The sequence below is a fragment of the Phyllopteryx taeniolatus genome, chromosome 19 (genome assembly GCF_024500385.1).
Source record: "Phyllopteryx taeniolatus isolate TA_2022b chromosome 19, UOR_Ptae_1.2, whole genome shotgun sequence".
NCBI classification, from domain to species: Eukaryota; Metazoa; Chordata; class Actinopteri; order Syngnathiformes; family Syngnathidae; genus Phyllopteryx; species Phyllopteryx taeniolatus.
In genome coordinates this window covers 6,402,904-6,424,926 of record NC_084520.1, presented here as the reverse complement: position 1 = coordinate 6,424,926, position 22,023 = coordinate 6,402,904, and the positions used below count along the sequence as shown (strand labels likewise).

General features: G+C 39.4%; 1 protein-coding gene across 1 annotated transcript; it reads left to right on the top strand.

Moving 5' to 3' along the window:
* The first annotated feature begins 7,948 nt into the window (after positions 1–7,948).
* Positions 7,949–10,287, top strand: LOC133469653 (somatostatin receptor type 5). The gene has a single exon (XM_061756950.1). It carries the CDS (start codon positions 8,346–8,348, stop codon positions 9,342–9,344), a length of 999 nt encoding a protein of 332 aa, XP_061612934.1. The 5' UTR covers positions 7,949–8,345; the 3' UTR covers positions 9,345–10,287.
* Positions 10,288–22,023: the final 11,736 nt, after the last annotated feature.

Genomic DNA, 22,023 nt, shown 5'->3' with positions numbered 1-22,023 from the left:
TCCATGACAAGTAGCCCCGCCCTCTATTGCACTTGATTCGCCAAAGGCCTGTGACGGAAGGCCAAAGACCACGCCCAACTTTTAAAGACACGACACGCCACACTGGAGCAAATAAAAGAAAAGTCTTTTAAGATTTGAAAATCCTTATGCGTGTACCAGGCCTTAGTTGACGTATTTTTCTAGCTAGTAAACGTTTCAGGTGGTCAGACAGTACCACTGTCCTGTTTGAAATGGAATGAGAGAAGTTAGTTGTTGTGTCATGTACATGTGATAATATTAAAGCCAAGGTGGTACTGAATAGGTTACTGAGTGGCAGTCAATTAACATTACTGGCATTTTTCCTTTTAGGACACACAGAGAGAGGGAGCAAAGAGAGAAGTTCACATGTTGCTATTCAAAGTATTCAAAAAATAATAATTTCTATTCATGGGTTTTTCATTTAGTGAATTGCACTTCAAATACAGTGGGTACGGAAAGTATTCAGACCCCCTTAAATGTTTCACTTTTTGTTATATTGTAGCCATTTGCTAAAATAATTTAAGTTCATTTTTTTCCTCATTAATGTACACACAGCACCCCATATTGACAGGAAAAAAAGGGAATCGTTGACATTTTTGCAGATTTTTTTTATTTTTATTTTTTTAATTCCAATCAATTTCTCTGTTGCTGTGGCTCAGACTGATGGTTTAGTCACAGACTTTCCCAAAAATGTGGAAATGAAATTGCTTTAAAAATGTGTCAACAGTGAAATGAATCTTGCGTGGGAGCGAGCGCAGCACCGCTGTCCACGTGTGATGTCTTACCTTTTGCATTGATCTTAACATGATTATCTCAGTGGATATCTGTGCTCGGTGGATTTCGGACCAACTATGCAAAACGGCCTATCAAGAAAGCGGCCCTAAATATTTCAGGAGCTGACATCAAAAATGTGTTTAGCATTGATGTTTGAGATGCCTGCTGCTTTATGCTAATGTAACATCAAAACCACTCACTACAGCATTTTGAATGGTCTCCTTTGATATCGCCAGGAATCTACCATTAAAATTAAATTTCCCTTTGGGGGGACCAATAAAAGGTTTTAAAACTAGTACAGTTTGTTTTGACTCCAGTCAGTTGTTTGTTTGTTTTTCCCCCTGCAGCATTAGTAATTTTAAATGTGTGTTCCTTTCATATGGCTTTTATGGCCAACACTAACTTTGGCGGAAAGACTGAATTACCAGGACCACCCAGTCTCGAACTGCTTGATTCGCCAAATGATGAAATACAGATGATGACTTGAAGTGGAACCTCAAAATATGAATGCCCACTAGGCAGAGGCAGAGGATCCAGGTTGGCACTGTGGGCACATGGGCCCCCACTTTTTGATCTTCCTTTCATGTGCCCCTTTGCTCCTTTGATTATTTACGTTTTCACACCCCTTGTTTATTCCACCGGGTGGTGCCTATCTGAGGATAGTAGTAGCATATCCATCCATCTATTTTCTATACTGCTTATCCTCACTAGTATCGCAGGCGTGCTGAGCCTATCTCAGCTATCTTCAGGTGAGAGGCGGGGTACACCCTGAACTGGTCGCCAGCCAATTGAGGGCTAGTAGCATAATCATGCATTATTTTGGGAAAGGTAGGTTTTTTTTTTTTTTTAACAGAACTTTACCGACGAGTATTGTTTTCTTTTGCTGTGCCATATTTTCTGCTTATGAGATTTTTATTAAAATTTTTGTTTGTATGGTTAATTCAATGGAATACAATTGTTCTTCGAAATAGTTTTGTACAATGTCATGAAACTCGTAAATTTTTGTTGGTGCTACATTTTGTTAATGGAGTGAAGCATTTTCATCACTAGAATGATTGATCTGTATTTAATTTTTGAGCATGGTTCCCCTCTTTGTTGAGAGGGCCCCCTGAGCACTGTGCCCATCCCACTCCACCTCTTAGGTTGTATGATTTGGAAACTAGCCAAAATCACGAGGGAATTTTTTGAACAAAATTGGGTCTAATCACCATCACGTGGTGAGCAAGATTGCGTATCATGTCAGACTTTATTTTAGCGAGGATCTAAGCGATTAACAGGCAACCACAAAAGGGCATCAGTGCTGACAGAGAGGAAAAATAGTATGGCAATTATCAGACTGGGACACATTGCAACATACTGAAGTGATTTTTCTCTTGGCTGCTCCGTGCAATGTGGGTAAAGCAACAATAAGTCCACATCAGCGATAAGAGCAAAATGCACACCTCAAGGGAAGCTGTGTGAAGAGATTCACCTGACACCTCATCTAACTTATTTTTTTAATTGAACGAAGGTCAATCAGTGTCCTGGAATGGATTATATTTGACCTTTCCGGTTACCCAGTGTTTCCATTGCTTATAACAAGCTAATTCTGTCTTGAAACAGGGTGTTTAGCGCATCTGTCTTACATTGCGGAGATTCGGGGTTTGGTTCCAACTTCCTGTTTGCATATACTCCCTGTGCTTGTGTGGGTTTTCTCTGAGTACTCCGGCTTTCTCCCATATTCCAAAAATATGCATGTTAGGTTATTTGAAGACACAACATTTTACAAAAGGTGTGAATGTGACTCTTTATGCACCCTATAATTGTCTGGCGTCCAGTCCAGGGTCTACCCTGCCTCTTGCAAAAAGTCAGCTGGGAGAGTAAATACACAAAATAAAAACATTCTACATGTTTTATTTCTATGACCTCCTCACACTTCAAGATATGTAGAGAACAACTACGAACATCACAAAGGAAAAATTAATACTATTGAATTTTTTAAATGTTGGCGGCAAATTTTCTTTCTGGGCACATGTTTCCCTCAACAAACAAATCAGGAATTCATTCGGGGGATTTAGAAAGCGCGCCAATATTTTATTTCATTTTCGCTGATTTTTGTTGGTGGTGATGCAAATCCTTTAACAAATGCAGGATGAATTGACCATTTTCACAGATGAATCCTCTTCAGTTTGATGACCTCTAACTTGTCCTCTGAGTATGTACAATTAAATGTACCATTTGTGCAATTGTTACAGATGTTGTGTCCAACTGAACTGATTATCGTATCATTTTTCTTACCCTTCTTTCACATTTATTTCACACATTTAGTGATAATACAGCATATATTTCCCACCCAACAGGATTATTATCGTATCCATGCATCTATCTATCTATCTATGATGACTTGATGATTTTGGGAAAGAGGCAGGACTGGTCAGCAATCAATCTCAGGGCACACAGACAAAATACAGTCGTACAATACTCACCTTGGGACAATTTGGAGGCTTAAGTTAACCTAAACCTAACATGCATGCTCTTGGAATGCGGGAAAAGGATGAGAACCCATGCAAGCAAGGGGAGACCAAGCAAATTACACATGATGACCTGATTTGAGATTTGAACCTGAGACCTCTCAACTGTGAGCCAGATGTGCTCACCACTGGAAAAAAAAAGTCCAACAACTTCTTGGATCATCTTGTGTCTCCGCATAGGGAGACATAACACTAGTTATAAATGACAGAATTCTTACTTTAGATCTAAATCAACATTTAATTGTGGCTTGCCTTCATAAAAAAGACCACCATTCCAACATTTACAGCAAAATCTTTAGTGTCTGCTACGATAATGCATAAATTACATTAAGTTGATACATTTTGATGAAACCTTGGGGGCTTAAGGATTAGACAAGGAGAAGGCCAATAAAGTTCGAGAAGATTGTATTTAGCATAACTTTTAATTTCATTTTTATTTAATAATTATTTGTTGTTGTTTTTCTTACTCTTCATGATTCAGGTAAGGCTCTCACCAGTCCCCCAACTGCATGTCCCTGGAATTTATTGACTACATCCAGCTATTGAGAAACAGTGTGAAAAGCTCTTTTAACACATATTATTGAATAGGATCGTAATATTGCAAAAAAAAAAAAAAAAAAAAACACACATTGAAATCATTGTTTTTGTTGAATGGCAATCGATGTATTTTTTTGCACATTAGCCAACAAACCAAGTAATTGACACCACAGATGAAAACAAGTTTGATTTTGAGGAGGAGGAGGATGTTGATGAGTTCCAGTTGGAGTCCTATGAGAGGGTGGGATTGGGCGTGTCGGAGGGTTAATCAAGCCCCACGCTTTTATTCGCCTGTCTTCTGTCACATAGAGCCCAGCGAAGCGCAACATGGCTGAGTCTTTGTGCGAGATCACACAGTGACGCAGATTCCCCGCAAACTAGAGAATGAGATGCATGGCAACGTCAGCGCCAGCATCGGCCGTGACGTATAAACCAACAAAAGCTTTTCGAGGCAGAAAAGTGAATCTCGGGTCTTAACGTTCTCAAATTCCCTTTAGTTTACCGACTTCAGTTGAGCCTTCAACTTCAATAACCTTCACACAGAACAGTGGCATGAGGAAAAATACGGCTTTGAGGGGCAATGTGAATATACTCATTACACCCAATAGTTATGTTTTTGGTCAATGGAAACTAATACTACTGTGTAGTGTTGTAACACTTGAAACTTGAGGTCTTGATCTTGAGACCGGTCTCGAGACCACATTTTGAAGGTCTTAGTCTTGTCTCGTACTCATCTCTGAGAAGTCCTGGTCTTGTCGCAGTCTCGGACTGGCCAGACGCGGGATGTTCCGTCGAGACCAGCGCTTATCTGCTATCCTTCAACTTCATTAATGTGATAATAAGGAGAAACACTTGATAAAACAACTAATACCATCAATCCATGTTTTATTAACCCCCCTCTAGCCCCGTAATGACTGCAACTTTTGCGGTGTTGTGACTGAGGTACACAGGCCAACACACAGACACACACACACACAAAGAAAAAAAGTACGAGACGTAGGCTGAGTACAAAACTGAGCGAGGAGAGCCCTGTGAAAGACATGTCCGCTAACTCAACAGTAATTAAATTTGGCTTCCTCAGCCACAAAGACTTCATATGTAAAACAACATGCAAAGGAAAACACTCAGGGGTGTGCAAATTTTGCAAGAAATGACAGGAACAACATCAAACTTCAGCCGGTATCTTGAAAGAAAACAAATACAGGTGACCTAACGTTAACTGTAATCAACACCAGTGAATCTAATTGTGTCTTTCTGAAATGAATATTTCTGTATCTTATGACAAATTAACTAAATTAAATAACTAAACAAAAAATAAAAATACATTTCGCTCTTTGTACCGTAGGACACCTCACCATGCACGTTTAGGTCCCAAAAGCCTGCATTGTATTATGTTAGTTAAATAAAACCAAGCTCTTCTTTAAATGATGTATTTTTTATTTTTTTTTGCAAGAATTTAGTGAAAAAAATAAAGATTTAAAATGTTTGTATGTTGTGCTTTGAAAGTGTTGCAAACACTGTTTATGGCTGTCAAATGTATTTACAACCCCAATTCCAATGACCGTAGGTGATGAAATCCTTAAATTCCTTGCAATTGTACGTTGAGGAATATTGTCCTTAAACTGTTCAACTATTTTCTCACGCACAAAGAGACGAACCTCGCTCCATCTTTGCTTGTGAATGACAGAGCAATTCAGAGAAGCTCATTTTATACCCAATCTTGGCAACCACCTGTTCCCAATTAGCGTGTTCACCTGTGGGATGTTCCAAACAGGTGTTTGATGAGCATTCTTCAACTTTTTTGCCACCTGTCCCAGCTTTTTTGGAACGTGTTGCAACCATAAAATTCTAAGTTAATGATTATCAGTTTGAACGTTAAATATCTTGTCTTTGTAGTCTATTTAATTAAATATAGGTTGAACATGATTTGGGCGGCACAGTGGACGACTGGTTAGAGCGTCTGCCTCACAGTTCTGAGGGCCCGGGTTCAATCCCCGGCCCCGCCTGTGTGGAGTTTGCATGTTCTCCCCGTGCCTGCGTGGGTTTTCTCCGGGCACTCCGGTTTCCTCCCACATCCCCAAAACATGCATAGTAGGTTAATTGACGACTCTAAATTGCCCGTAGGTGTGACTGTGAGTGCGAATGGTTGTTTGTTTGTATGTGCCCTGCAATTGGCTGGCAACCAGTTCAGGGTGTACCCCGCCTCCTGCCCGATGTTAGCTGGAATAGGCTCCAGCACGCCCGCGACCCTTGTGAGGAGAAGCGGCTCAGAAAATGGATGGATGGATGGATGGATGAACATGATTTGCAAATCATTGTATTATGTTTTTACTTATGTTTAGCACAACGTCCCAACTTCATTGGAATTGGGTTGTAAAAGAAAACTAAAACTATATATATATAAACTAAAGAGAGAAAGCTCTTTAACTGTTAAACCTTGTCAAGGTTTTTCACATTGATTTTTATAGTCTTGGTCTTGTCTTGGTCTCGGCTTGTCACGGTTTTGGTCTTGACTCGGTATGGTCTCTCAAAAGTCTTGGTCTTAGTGAGTTCTGGTCTCGGGCAAGTCTTGGTTTCGGATCGTACGGTCTTGAGCACAACACCACTACTCGGGGTTCTCGTCCATAAATTCCCGCGGAGGTGACATAACCCAAAATTACGTAAGTCAGAACACGCCACCATCTGTATTCTCTTACACAGTAGTAAAGTTATAATTTCTATCTATTTCTAACTATGCATGGAGAATTCTTCTGGGACATGAATATAAAATAATCCAATGAAAAACAGTATGGCGGTGTCTAAGTGCACATTCTTGTTCCGGGTGATGAAGTATTTTTACATCACTGCGTAATCTCGTTCACTGTGAGGCGTTCGTAACCCTGACCTTGCACTCTTGGAAACCAAGGACCCCCTTTATTCACACTCAAACCAGATTAGATTTGGAGGAAAAGTGTGCACCTTTCATTATTTCAAAAATTCCCCAAATAATTGGAAAACCCTCTTTTTTTTCTGAAAATGTTTTTCTAATAAGCCATGATTTGCAAAATGTGTCATGTATAGAAAGAGAGGAGGTGACCTTACAAGGCAACATTTTCGCCTTTGATTAATAAAACAGACTTTAATCTCAATGTTTGCTGGCGTGTTCCTTTGCTGCAGACTCCTCTAAAAGCGTTATGAGATGAATGCCAGAATGACACCAAAGTGAAATATTGCCCATGAAATATGAAGCACCTCCACGGTGTTTTGTGGAATGATTAATAGAGGATGTAGAGGTGGGCCACGTCGTATGAAGTGTTGGCAGAAGAGCCACAGCCTAATCAGCTTCAACTACAAAAGCATTTTTTTCCTCAGTTAACTGGAACTTGTTGCCAGATTGGAAATAGTGTATGTCTCCATAAATCTTCTGATGAATGAGCCCCAAGACAGTGGAGAGAAGTGTTAAGTGTCTTTGGAATCACATCATATTCTGGATAAACACTGACAGTGTGGGAAATAATTGGCTGGCTTGGTTATTTTGTGGATTTTAGGCGGCCGGACACTCCAGAGGATTTCTGGGGGTATTCCAGCTATGCGTGTCAGAGTGGCAACAGGATGGAGCTCATCGCTCATCCATGGTCTTTAATCTTAACCACCACCCCCTTAGCCCTTGCTTCCCCTGATTGCTCCATCCTTTTCCTCGCTGCTTATATCTTCTTGTTTTATAACATCCCAAAGCAAAACAAAATGGGGCGGTCAAAGATGCAAGAAAACAGCATCCCATGTCAAATGTCTCAACAGCAAAAGTCCTGAGAAAACAGATGTGAGACACTTCTTTCCTGTGTGGAGATTTACTCAAGTGAGCGAGTGATGGTATCTGTGTATGTGGTGACCCCCAGTCTCAACTATGAGCTTAAGGGGTGGAGTGCGTGGAGGCATAATAGATAGAAGGGAGGGTGTGTGTGAAGTAAACAGAAGCAGAGGGAGGACAAGGGGGGGGAAAAAAGTTATGAAAACAAGAGTATGGGAGCAGATGGGGTTTACCTTGGAAACAAGCATTACAGCAGAGAACCTGGGGGGGGGGGGGGGGGGGGTACTCAGGAGGGGCTTTAGCGAAGCTGGACTTTATCACAGTCTCTGGAGACTGATGAACAAGGGGGTGGACGAGTTCCAGGCACGCACAAGCAAGCACACAGCAGCGCTCGTCACACACCATGGGGGGAAGATATATAAAAAGGGCTCCCAGGGAGAAAGAGCGGCCACTCAAGCATCCGTCCTGTTCATTTGAAGGGTGTTCATGCAAAGGCCCATGCGTGTCGCAGAGGAGCAACGGACTATACTTTGACACGTCTTCTTTTTAACAAATCAAAGGTTTGAGGGGATGAGGGGATGTTAGAGAGTAGCCAAAGCCTGAGTTTGATGTTTCGTTTTTTTTCTTTGGGTCCTTCCATCTGAGTACTTTCTATTTCGAGAGGTGAGAGAAAGTTAAACGGGAGAACTGCCTGTGATTTAGTTTTCATTTCATGCAGAATGGAAGTGGGTATAGACAACTGGACTTACGTGGATGAACACTTTGACTTCGAGGACCATATTGATGGTTCCCGTGTCCTCATGGCAATTCTTTACCTTGTGGTGTGCATCGTGGGACTCACTGGGAACTCGCTGGTCATAGTCGCCATTTTGAAACTGGACAAAATGTCATCGGCCACCACGGTGTACATCTTCAACCTGGCGCTAGCCGACGGCCTCTTCATGGTCGGTCTCCCGTTCATCGCGAGCCAGAACGTTCTGAGCCGCTGGTTGTTTGGCAGCGCGGCGTGTAAAGCGGTCATGGTGCTGGACGGCATCAACCAGTTCACCAGCGTCTTCTGTCTGACGGCGATGAGCATCGACCGCTACATGGCGCTTGCCGACCCGCTGAGGTTCGCCTCCTGGAGGACGCCGCGCTGCGCCAAGATCGTTTCGGCCTTCCTGTGGCTTTTCTCCCTCGTCACCATCCTCCCCATGGCGCTTCACTTCTCCGCGGACCGAGGCCTGTGCATTCCGGATCTCGTTTCCAACATGTGGTGGCTGGGCGTCCTGTCTTACACCTTCATCTTGGGCTTTGCGTTGCCGTTCACCATCATGACGGCATCGTACACGGCTTTGCTGCTCACCCTGAGGTCGCAGCGACTCCAGGCTACCGTGTCCGACCTTGAGAACCACCGGCCGGAGCGTCAGGTCACCAAAATGGTGGTCGCCGTGGTGGTTGTGTTCGGTATGTGCTGGCTGCCGTTTTATACCGTCAACTTTTGCTCCACATATCAAAGCAACCTCACTTTTGCCCGGGTGTTTGAGTTCTTGGTCTTGCTGTCGTACTCGTGGAGCTGCGCCAACCCCATCCTCTACACCTGCTTCTCGGGCACCTTCAGGAGGCACTTCCGGGTCCTCCTGTGCTCAGCCGCTAAGTCTTCTCCCAGCATGCAATGCACCACCGAGCGATATGACCTAAATGTCACAGGAGTGCAGGATGTCACCATTCTAGCATAGAGAGACAATGTCAAAACTATTTCATTTCTTGTATTGCACAATTGTACACACATTTGGGAAGAAGTATACACATTTAGATTTGCCTCCAAGAATGAAGATGCTCATTGTTTATTTTATTCGCATGCAGTCTCATCTGCTCGCGTTTATTATGTCAACAGAGATTTGGGGATTTTAGGGGTTGTCTCAAGCAGCAAATTCATCTGCAGGATGTAGGTTCAATTAATGTTTGTTTTACATTAGATTTGAATTCATGTACAGCACTTTGTTTCAGCTGCAGTTTTTTTCTTTTTTTTTAAAGCGCTCTATAAATATAGTTGAGGAGTCATTTAACGAATAGTTAAAAAAAAAATACACAAATCATGTTCCTATTTGACTGAGGAATTTATAACACTTTATCTGTATAATCCCATTTTGAGCTCTGTTGGACTCCGGCTCGTTGTATAATCTGCTATATAAAAATTCTTCTCATAATTCCATCCACCAGGGGCACCCCACTCTGCTTCGTCTCCTGTTATACTGCAACTTTTGTTGACAGCTGGTGTGTAAACAGATGAATGTGACTCAGTTGCTCAAGGCTAAAGCAGCACAAGGATAAGAAAGGTGAACTCCAGATTCTAACTTATTGTCAGAATACATTTATGCACTTGTAAATTCGGAACTTGGTCTCATTGTGACATTTTGCTTAAAAACACTTTTGTTTATCTCCCCGCACGTTTTTTAATTATATTTGAGAAAATTTAACGACATATTTTTTACAGAGCATGCAATACAGAAGCGTTTTGGTCATTGTATGAATGAAAGAAAAATGTATGTGAGTGACAATCTGTACTATTTTGAACGATAAAATGGATGTAGGAATGTTTGCTATTGTTATCGGATGAAATGTGAGTTTTATTAAGATGTAAATAAATATGTGGGAATTTATATTCTCAATAACTCATCACATAGTTTGCATAGTTGATTTTCTTTATCCTGTGGTTGTGCTTCTAAATATTCCTTGCAAAGCATCATTATGATTGTTTTCTGTACACAGGCAGTACTTACTTTGAGCACAATGATTCTACTTTAGTACTGCAATCAATTCATACACATCGGTACATCATGTAAATGACTCAGTTTAAAACTGATGGCGTAAGACCCCTTTTACTATTTTCAATACAAATAAGCATTACAGAAAATGAATGGGAGGATTCAAGTTTAATTAGTTGCATTTCGAAAGGGAGTCAAGCGAGATTTCATTTTCCTCTGACACATTTATTTGACTCATGGCCACTAGCTTAAGGCAAAACCTTGTACCTCCATCATGTGCCTGAATGTTGTCATTAATATTCATGGCTTACCCAATTATATAACCACATCTTTAGCAGGAAGAGAACCCTCCACATAGTTAATGGAAATGGTGCTATTGAGTTCTATGAAGTCTTTTAAAAAAGTCAATAATAATAATAATGATAAACTGCAGTACACATATTTGGTGGAGGTCATGCTGACACCTTTCTCTCGCTATGTTTTGGTTACACCATTTGAGAGCTTCTTCTATTACTAGTTGAGAATGATGGACTCTGCTCTTAAAAGGTAAATATGCGTGGGTTTCGCCCTTTACAGTCATCATTACAGTATGAAGAAGCAAGCTGAGGGTCTTCATCACCGTCTGCTCTTGTACTTACCCCTCGAGACACTCTGTGTTCCGTAAATTCTGCGAGCCGAGACCTACGGAAGCGTATTGCATTCACGTGGATTAAAAAATAAATAAATAAATAAAAATCGTTTTACTGAGTAATTTTTTGAGGGCTTTGGTTTTTGGAATATTTGTTTCTGTTTTTCTGAGTAATTTTGTCCGCCTGTTTTTTAATTTGTTTTTCCTGTTTTTCTGAGTAATTCCCCCCCCCCCCCCCCCCCCGTTTTTCTGTCTCATTTTTTTTCCACCTGTTTTTCCAAGTAATTTTTTTTTCCTGAATTATCGGGACACATCGAACTCACGCGAGAACCTGCGAACTGCAAGTGACTCTTTGAGGACTACGTAGTAAGCAAATAAGCATGACCAGCTTATTTAGTTTGTTCAAGTTTTATTTTGACATGGGTTTGATGACACTTGGAGATACTCCTGTCTTTGAGTCACATAGATGGTATTGTTATTAGTCATTAGAAAAAAAAATTAAAAACAGAAAAAAATAGAAAAACAGGGGGGGGGAGGGGGAATTACTCAGAAAAACAGGGGAAATAATAGTCATAAAACAGTGGGGGGGGGGGAATTAGACAGAAGAACTGAGAAAAATAATTAGTCAGAAAAACAGAAAAAAACACTCAGGAAAACCGAAAAATATACTCAGAAAAACAGAAAAAAATATTCCAAAAAACAAAGCCCTCCAAAAAATTACTCAGAAAAACAGGAGTTTTTTTTATTTTTTTTAACCAAGTGAATGCGACACGCTTCCGTAGAGACCCACTTGTTTAAAGACGCGTATTCTTTAAAACTACTAAGAACCCTTTCTTCCACATCTCAAAGTCTTACAGTGCGCCAACAGGAAGTTCACTGATAGTATGCATTTGAAAGTTTACAGTATATCATGTCAAAGCTTCTTTTCAGAAGCTTTCTTCTATGACAATAACCTCTTGTGGATTCATGCATGATGACAGACTTTTATTTATTTTTTTTTTAGATTATGAATAAAACATTCACATATTGTCATTGTTTAAGTATTTATGACATCCATGTAATGAATCCTATTGCTACACTGCTGTTTAAATATACATAAAATGTGTATACTTGCGTTGTATCAAGGATTCTGCTCTACCCAATTTGAGGAAAGTGGTAAAGGTCCACAATAGTTGTGAACCTCTATTTTTCATTATTAATCACATTCACAAACTCAGACGACTTGAGGTAACGATGGGGTCACCAGTTTATTTTATCCCTCCAAAATGGCATTTTTTTGGGGGGGGGGGGTTTCTAACCCTAAAAGGTCACAGTACTTTTTGCTAATGCTCAGCAAAGCAAATGATGAAAAAAAAAAAAGCTTGACTCAGCCGAGAGAATTAGACTGGTGCACCAACATCCTCGATCTGTCAATTCACCTACACTCACAATGCAAAGCTGTCTGTAAATGCGATACACACATAATAACTAAGTTTTTTTTTTGTCAATTCACAAGATGAAAATGTGTGCTTCGGGGTTAACTGGCAATCAGAGTTTTGAGTATTTACCAGGCGGGCTGACAGTACCCACGGGGCCACTCTCTTTCTAAAAGACCGGCCCACAATTTAGAGGGGGCGGCCCATTCAAGATATACAGTAGTACACAAGCAGCCACTCCCCTTCCCCGTAGGATTGTTAAAATTAAGTTGTGAGTCTGTAAGGACTTTAAGGATTTAGGTCCCGCTACGGGGGGGAAATGTAAAACAAAAAAGGCAACAAGTTGTTGGAGGGATGCTAGTCTGTTTGCTGGATACTTTAGAGATGCCCTTGAGCAAGGAAGGCATTGTCCCCACCACAGCAGCTCAATTAGTGCAGCACTCTTTGCACACCTCTTTCAATAATGAGTATATTAAATCAATTTTAAAAAAAACCATTTGGTTTGAACTCTGCTATATGTGGAACATCACATGACCAAACCCAGAAAACAGGATAGCAGACTCCCTATGTATGCTCCACTAACAAGCATAACTACGGGTTGATGACATGATGGTTTGAAGCCGAACTAAAATTAAACTAACAAACAAAAATTTTGTTTTCTTGTTTTCTTTATGTCTGGTGTCTACAGACAAAAGTTAAATATATGTATATCATTTATTTATACACATATGCTATGATATACAGTATATAAACACGAATGAAGCTTAAACATTGAATATTGTAATCTTTGGTGGCTCTGTGGTGATAAAACAAAATACATTGTAGAGGTTTAAAGTTCCTACGGTGCTTTGCATTTACCCGTCCCGAGAGGAAGTGCTTTCCCCTGTTTTGCCAAATGCATAAGTAGGTTGTGCATGTACCGGATTAAACAGAGAGTTGACAGAAACTTCAGTGCACAATGTAAGCAGGACACACACACAAACTACTAATACACTATGACAAAACACATTGAAGATGAAACACAAGCTCATGCCCCACCTCCATACAGTTACTACACCGACTGTAGTAAGACTCATGCAATAACTATGCACTTACCGCACAACGAAAATGAGCAAGGAGTCACTACGCAGAGCACAACCTACACGTATGGTACAACAATGTGACAAAAATAATAATAATCATAAAAAAAAAAAAAACAGCATGTGATGCATTGAAAATGTGTAGCTTCAGCTAATTTGCAGTCTTAGTCCCTTTTCAGGCTTAGAATACGATGAAAGAATGGACTGAATACAATTTAAAAAATACAATTAAGTAGTACAATTAACAAATACCATGAATGAATCAACTTAGTCTTTGTGTGTGTGTGTTGTGCGTGCGTGTTTAAAACATGTGGCCCCAGTCCGCCACCCCACCCCAGTAAAATCTAGAACCACCACTGGTTTTGAACGTCATCTAATTTACAGCGTGTTCACATTCCTTAAGGGTGCGACAGTGTCAAATATCTTTAAGGCGCAGTTGCTTTGCATGAATTCATAAAGCAGCCCTGTTTTTCGTCTGATACAAATGCATGTTGCAGCTTTTTAAAGGAGGCAGCAGCGTTCAACCTGAAGAATTACAGCTGTTACACTCCATACGGGAAATTCCAAAAATACGATTCTTTTAATTAAAAGGATAAAGTAATCAATTGAACTACACAGCGCAGAGAAAAGTGATGGTGTTAACAATAGATGCTAAACTTTTGACATTTAGGATGTTGACGATACATATAGCCTGATAGCAAATAGGACGTATTTAGGAAATAAGAAGGAAAAAGAAATTGCACAAACAAGAGGGGTCCAGTCACCTTGGTTCAACCTTTGTGGATTACACAAACATAAAGGAAAAAGAATATTATGATTATTATTTTTTAGCACGTACACAGTTGCTTTCTATTGCTATTGTGACATGAGGAAAAAGGTATTTAGGCAATTATGTAATTAAGCATGATGTTATTATGCTTGAACTAGAATCTACCTAAGGAGGTAGAACTATATTTTGAGTACATTTACTTATTTGCTGTAAATTTCTTTCAAGCCAAAAGGAATAATAAGGTCTTTTCCTTTTAATATGATGCTGTCATTATTTGGTTATAAGTATGCTTGAAGCCAACTCCAACCCTTTCTTTTTGGTTATCTTGATTGGTTGTATGTCTATCTGATTATTATCTCACAATAAAGCACTACTGAATCGAGTTATTGTAAATACAGTACGTAGAACTAAATAAAAAGAGATGGAACAGCAAACAGTGGATGAAAATGAAAATGTACCATTTGTACCTAAATGAATGTGTATAAACACACATTTTTTTGAAAGATTAACTGCGAATGTATTGAATTTGGGCATTGATTTTAAGTGGTGCGTGTACAATCACTGTTGTAGACACAAAGCCTCAACGTGCCTGTCTATTCATCTACTGACGAAGCATAAACATATCTGTCCATTCCCAAACCCCGCTAGGGATTAAATGGTTTAAGGATTACCAATATAACATAATAAAATGTTGTTAATGTTTCAATTATTGTTATCGATGTATTTAGCGTCTCTGAGAGTGTTAGTTGTCCTTCGGCTTTTCCCATCCAATGCGTGCTCCATAGCAAACAGATAAGCCCAGATGACAGTGATCAATTTTCACTTACAAAGAGCACCAGGGCAGGTGTGTGGTCGTATTTAAATTTGTATAAAACTGCAGAATGGGAAATTAATTAGATAGATTAGATAATTACGTATGCAGAGAATGTAGGGAAATGTGCAGCAAAGTCTGTGATAAAGTCTGTATCAATGTTTCCTGCGGTCTTACATGCATAAAAACTCATTTTAGTTGTTGCTGTTTACATCTCCGAATGAGCATAAAGTGCATGGCGTTGCTGATTTTTTTTTTTTTGTATCCAAAATCAAACTTAATGCAATGCTTTCTGTGCTGTATCAGTTTGTTTGTCATGATAAAGCTAATTTAATACTACTTTTCAACAAACAATATGTAACAGTGTTCCGTTCAAAATTATTCTGTAAATAAGAATAAATGATAGATAGATAGATAATAATAATAAAAAAAATAAATGCACCCCCCCAAAAAAATGTTACTTTACCGAGGGCTAACTGAATAAATACAGTATTCTTTTGCAAAGTGCAATCACAAATTGCAACTTAATGGAAGCAAATACAGTGAATGCAGAAAAGGCAATAACAATAGGCTGTAATCATCCCCGTCAACAAAGTGAACTGTCAAGGACGATACGGCGCCGTTGTTCTGCTTGCTTGCTATTGGTCAGTCATGCGCAGTCACAAATTGCAAAGAATAGTTGTGGTTTCCCACTCTATTTATTCGCGGTGTTTTTTTTCCATTGTGGTCAGGCCAGCCGAAAAGTTGAAGTCAAGGGAGCCGCTACAACCGTTGTTAAAACTGTGACACGTCGCCTCTCCGCCAACGTGCTGAGAAGGCCAACATATAACTACATTGGACATCAATGCCATTTAGGCTTTTATTTTGAAGTTGGTGCCCTAAAATGAATGAAGACCTAACCATACGTTCGCCCCCTGGTGGCTGGATGACTATGTTGCGGGCACTGCTACGAATGAAGCACTTTACATATGCAGCACTGCCCGCATTTTAAATGTAAAAAAGAAAATCGCCGTTGATCAGGTTCATTTAATCGTGGCGGCCAAAATTGAGATCACGACTAAAATTCGATTAATTGTGCGACCCTACCCATCAATGAAGTCTGCCAGCTTCTCACTTGAATACGAAACATTGTTCAAATGTGTCTACAGGTACACTATGTGTTGGTCCAAATCAAAGCTCTGGGAGTCAGCAGTTATTTTCATTGGTCCTCCGCCTAGTTTGCTGCACGCTCTTTGAGTAGTAACAACCAGAGAGAAAGTATCTGAGAGGGTCCTCAACGAAGAATATTGATGAGGTGCAGGAGTGAGGGGACACAGTCAGATGTGTGTATTAGTGTGTATAAATGTCATTAGTTGGCCATAACATGATTAGAGGCACGTTATTAAAAGTCAGTTCATTTCCATTATCCTCTCGCTTTGAGACCTTCTTCGTGTCAGTGTTTCAATTTCCCCCTCCCCCACCTACTCCCCCCTCCTCTTCTTCCCGCCGTCCTTTCACCATATTTGCACAAATCCACTTTGTCATTTTTTTAAATTCAACATTCAAATTGTGTAATGCTCTGCTGACAGATGGCCTGAGCATAAAATTTTAAGTCTGGCTCAGCGTTACATTGTTGAAAAGAGAGGGGCTAAAGGATAACGCCAGGAATAAGATTTTTTGACAGCTGCTACATGGAGAAGATGTTGGCCCTTTTTTGAGGGTTTTGAGCTTTTATCTGCATGAGGATGAAACGTGATTTAGAAATCTTCGAACATACTGGACACCAACTTTTACTCCCGCCACTCATATTACAGTAATTGTACCTTAAAGATGTGAAAGCGTGCCCCACAATGAGTGAACGTATGAATGTATGAAATGGTGAAGTAACTAGTTTGTTTATGGACTAAAACAAATATATATATATATATATATATATAAGATTTCAAATTCAAGAATATCTTGCTTTATTCGGCTGTTCTTTTCAATGACTTCAATAGGGGGACCCATAAAAATGCTATTGTTGCTGCATAGAGATAGCTATGGCGAAAACAAAAACATTAACAAATTCAATCAAGCTGAGGGGGTTTTTCCACTATAGTGTATTATTATTATTATGGGGTTGTGTCGAGTTCATGCTGTATATGGAAGAGATATTTCCGATGTCAACAGAACACCAGATGGTTTGTTTCACCAGTGAGTATACTTCACAAATCCATCTGAAAAAAAAAAAAAATATATATATATATATATATATATTCCCATCCAATCTGTTCCCATTAAATGTTAGGGTAAACTGATATCAACAAGTAATAGAGAAGAATGACTTAGTGATCCCATCAGCGGTGTGAATGCAAATAAGTTGTGAGCCGCATTAAGAGGCTAAGTGTGAGCTCATTTGTGTGCTAAAAGCATCCTGTGTTATTTACACGCTGTCAGGTAAAAGCCCATGTGGAGGCACGTGTTGAGGAAAATGAACAAGTGTGTGTTATTCTATGCTATTGGCTAATTAACTAATGCATGCTCGTGGCAATTGCAACCGATAACTCGCTAGTTTGAGAGGACGAGTTTATTGCAAACGAGAAGAGACAAGGGTGTCACTTGGTGCACGTTTTAGCAAGGTGTGAACACTGGCATTGTGAAAATGTTAAGATATGGATGTAATAGATGTACCTATTTAGCCCCAACATGCAACAAAGACGTACCATTTGACATTTACTACATAATCTAATACATAGATCTTTTTGACAAACCAAATAGGCTACCTGTAAAACATTAACCAGTGTAAAATGTGAAAGGGGACATATTGTGGGTGCTTATAAATGGGTCATTGTCATATAATTTGATTAATAAGGGTAAAGACACTCTTATTATGCCGCCTTGATTTGATATGAGTAAATGTCTCCCATGCTGACACAGCCACGCTTAAAGTCCTATTTTCAAAAAGGTTATTGATGATTTCATATTTTAGACAATGGTACTAAAGGCAATGTTTATTGACAGAGCAAATGGTGGTGGCCCATTGAAATACACTTCTTCTTATCATTGTAAAAACATCAGTCCATAATGGTAAAGACATAAACAGCTTCATAAAAATTGTGTGCGTTGCACAATTTAGATGTGTTGCTCTTCAAACTCTGTGGATACAAGTGTAGAAATGATCTTAACTACGCATTAAACCCATCACAGTCTTGTCTTCATACAATCGTAATAACTGGAACGCAAAATGGCTGCCTCATCCTGGCACTACAGCTCACAGATCCCTCTGGTTTACTGCAACAACATAATGAGGCGTTCTCCCATGCCATTAACGGTAAAGACAGCTTGAGTGAAAAAGAAGGACTGTTTGTAAAAGAAGTAGAAAAAGGAACTTTGAAGACACGAAGATGCATTTGTGTTCGTTTTCATGGAAAAGGCGAATAATTAGCATCTTCAGAAAACATGTTGCAAATCATGAAACTTCATTTCAGACACCTAACGATAAAGACATTTTGGCATTCAAAGTTTGAAAAAGATTACTTTTGAATTCCCCCCCCCCAAACAATTATTACCATTTGTTTTGTTTTGTGCGAGGCAGACACTCACACACAAAATCGTCCAGGTTGGGAAAACTGGACTTGAGTTCCCGATGTTGCTCACTAGGCCCCGCCTCTTAAGGGCACACATCCAACACTACAATTGTGAATTTCCCATCCTTGTCCCAACATACAGTAATAACAATTCATAAAACCAGTTTATGTCTTTACACTGCCATGATAAAAACAACAACAACAACAACAAAAAAACAGTGTTGGTTCTCAGGGGGCTGAAATGAATGGCATTGCAAATCATTTAATTAAGAATAACTAATTGGATGTTAGGGTAAATTGAGTTACCACCTTGGGCACGTACCTCGTAAGTCAAGGTACCACTGTACTTCATTGCTCGGCGAAGTTGTCAACAATGTGTCAGCCGCGCCACAAACACTACACGGGTGCACACAGTTGTTTGCCTACACTTTAAGACACTAGGAACTGTTTTTAATTGTAATAATATAACGGAATATGTCACATATAAAACAACAGAAAATTGCCTTGACCCACTTACCATGTGACAATGTGAATGGTGAGGCAGGAGTGTTATTAGTTATTCAAAATGTTCTACATAGCGATGTATTGGTCATTACAGAAACATGAAAACAGATTTTGGACATTACTGATGCTGTTAATTTAGGGCAGTTGTGGCCTAAACCTTACATAAGGTGGTGGTTTAATTAATTTTGTTAAGCACTGAATATTCTTCTATCACAAAGCTAAAGTCACATTTATCTATTGTGAACAGTTATACAAGCGATAACTACATTATATAATATTCATGTATTATGTAACTAATGACAAATGATGAAAACACAACGCTTCATGTGGCAGTAAAACCTAAAAGCAACAACAACAACAACAAAACTAACTACTGAGCTGATAAATAACAGAAAATATTGTCGTTAGCCTGGGAGTTTACCAAATTGGTTTGTGCCTCATGTAAAAAAAAAAAAAACACCTCTGGCCATAATTATAAATTCGAATACCTCATCTGTAATTACAATCTGTCTCACCACTCATAATTATGAACTATGTCGCATTTGAAATAAATGATTACAAACAATTTACAACCAGAAGAGCAAGAGACACCATCTTTTCCCCCTGCAGTCACAAAAGAAAAACTTGTTTATTTTGCTCATGTGCCCTCAGTCTCCAATCCTACCTTGATGTACTGCTCTCGTGAGAATAAACTGGTGATTGCTTTAACACCTAAAGGCAAAAAAAAAAAAAAAAAAAAAGACTTACTTTTACGCAGATGTCAATGTGATGAAATAATGCGGAAAAAGCTGCAAATCTCCCATGAATCCAATGTAGATATTTTATTCTGTCAGCCAAAAGCTCTAAGGTCATTTTTCTTGACAGTCTTTTATGAAATCTAGCCAAGTACGATACTATGCTCATTATTCACAGAACGATATTTCACATCGAAGCATTTATCACAGGACTGTTGATTTTCCGTTTTGACCTTATATTTATTTGGGCAGTTATTTTCATGTTTGTGTTCTGAGACTTTTTTTTTTTTTTGTCTCGGTATTGTGCTCAACAATACGACCAATTAGTTTCAGCTCTGAAGCAAAATGGCCCCCAAGTTGTACAATTTGGAATTTTCTCAAATGTGCCTTTATAGTTGCACGAAAACTTTGCACAAGTCATCAGTGAAGAAAGCATTCAAGCACAAATGCTGTGCTTTTTCTTTGGCTTATATTCAAAAGTCTGCCCTCAAGTGACAAGAATCAAAGCCCCGCCCGGCTGTTGCGCCACCAAAGTTCAAAGGTCTAGTCTGCAGCTTTTCTCCATTTGTATCCACCTGCTTGCACCATTCCCTTCACAAGCAACCAGAGCAGCGGTCCCCAGCTGTAAAGCAATGTTTTGATGGACCAGCATAGAAACAATGGTTCCATCTTGGGGGAACGGGAGACAATGACACACAAAAAGGGTTACTTACGTGCGGTGTACTGCATAATTCTATTTTGGTCATTGCGAAACAAAAATCCTGCTTCACAAAGGTACGGTGATGGAAATGGAGGAAAGGTATTTAAGTGCGTTTCAATGGCTTGCGTGTGTGTATTTGAAGTACAACTTGTGCAATGTTTTCTCAAATGCAGCTGAGAAGTTCTAGGCACTTCCTTTTCATTCTCATCATTTGGCTTTTTCTCCTTTCCACAGAAGTTAAAAAAAATAAATAAATACTATTTGTTCAGTCTCTGCGTGCGGCCCAGTACCAAATGTCCCACGGACTGGTAAAAGTCCACGGCCCGGTGTTTGGGGACTGGCGATCTAAAGGCATGTGATGAGCATAAAGTATGATCTGACACACCAAGGATTATTAATGCAATAGGGGTCATGCAAAAACAACTTTTGCATTGGGCAAAATGGGTCGAAGCGCTTTCAGTTCAAGTGACTGGCGGAGCCCTATGGGAGACCGGAACAAAGCAACTGTAGAAATATTAAACGTCTAACCTGTCTTTTGTTTTACACAAGAATCATGATGTCTTCAAGAGCTACCAAAGATGACCATATCTGATGTTCAGGCTTTGTTCGTGTTTATTTATGTCTTAATATAGATATGTAGCCTATAAATAAATGATAAACTGTACATGTATTTCACTTTTGTATGAAAACACCAGGCATAAAGAAAAGTTCAGGTTCAAACCATTATGTCATCAGCTTTTAGTTATGCTACACCAGAATTGTGCGAAACTGTTTTCCGGGTTTAGTCACATGACGTTTCACATAAAGCAGATGGTGTGCTCTATGTTTGACAGCTCAGGAGTAATCAGAGTTGACACTTAACCAAATCTAACCAAACATGATAGTGCATTTCATTTTACTGTAATACGTGCTGCACTGTTATTTGTGCAATTGATCCAGAAACACAAGGAAATAAAAGCAGAAATATGAATCTCACGTTTCATAATCATCATTTTGATGTCAAACTCAAAAGTTTCTAAATTCTATTAGAACAAAAGAGAACTAGAACAGTAAAAACATAAAGAGATCACACATTTATTTGTGTTCATGCCTGGAGCTCTGCTATTGTTTAATGTGATCGCTATGGTAAAACTGAACAGGCTGAAATGGACTCTTTAGTTAGATTTCTTTGATCACTTAAGTGTTTTCTGTGGCCAATGTCTTTTTTAAACAACCATTTGATAATCTTTACGGATTCCTATGTATATAGTAGACAAAAGTCAGTCTCATTTTTCACTTTGTTCTCCTAATTTTACTTTATAGCCCCCATGGTGGCCTTCATACTACTTGTCAATGCAAGCGTTTCAAGTTGCATCCAAGATACAATATTTGTTTTTGTTCAACGAGAAATTGCAAAGGGACAGGATATGTCACCCCTAACATAATTTTGAATTTTTAAACATTTTCGAATAACTGTCAACACCTC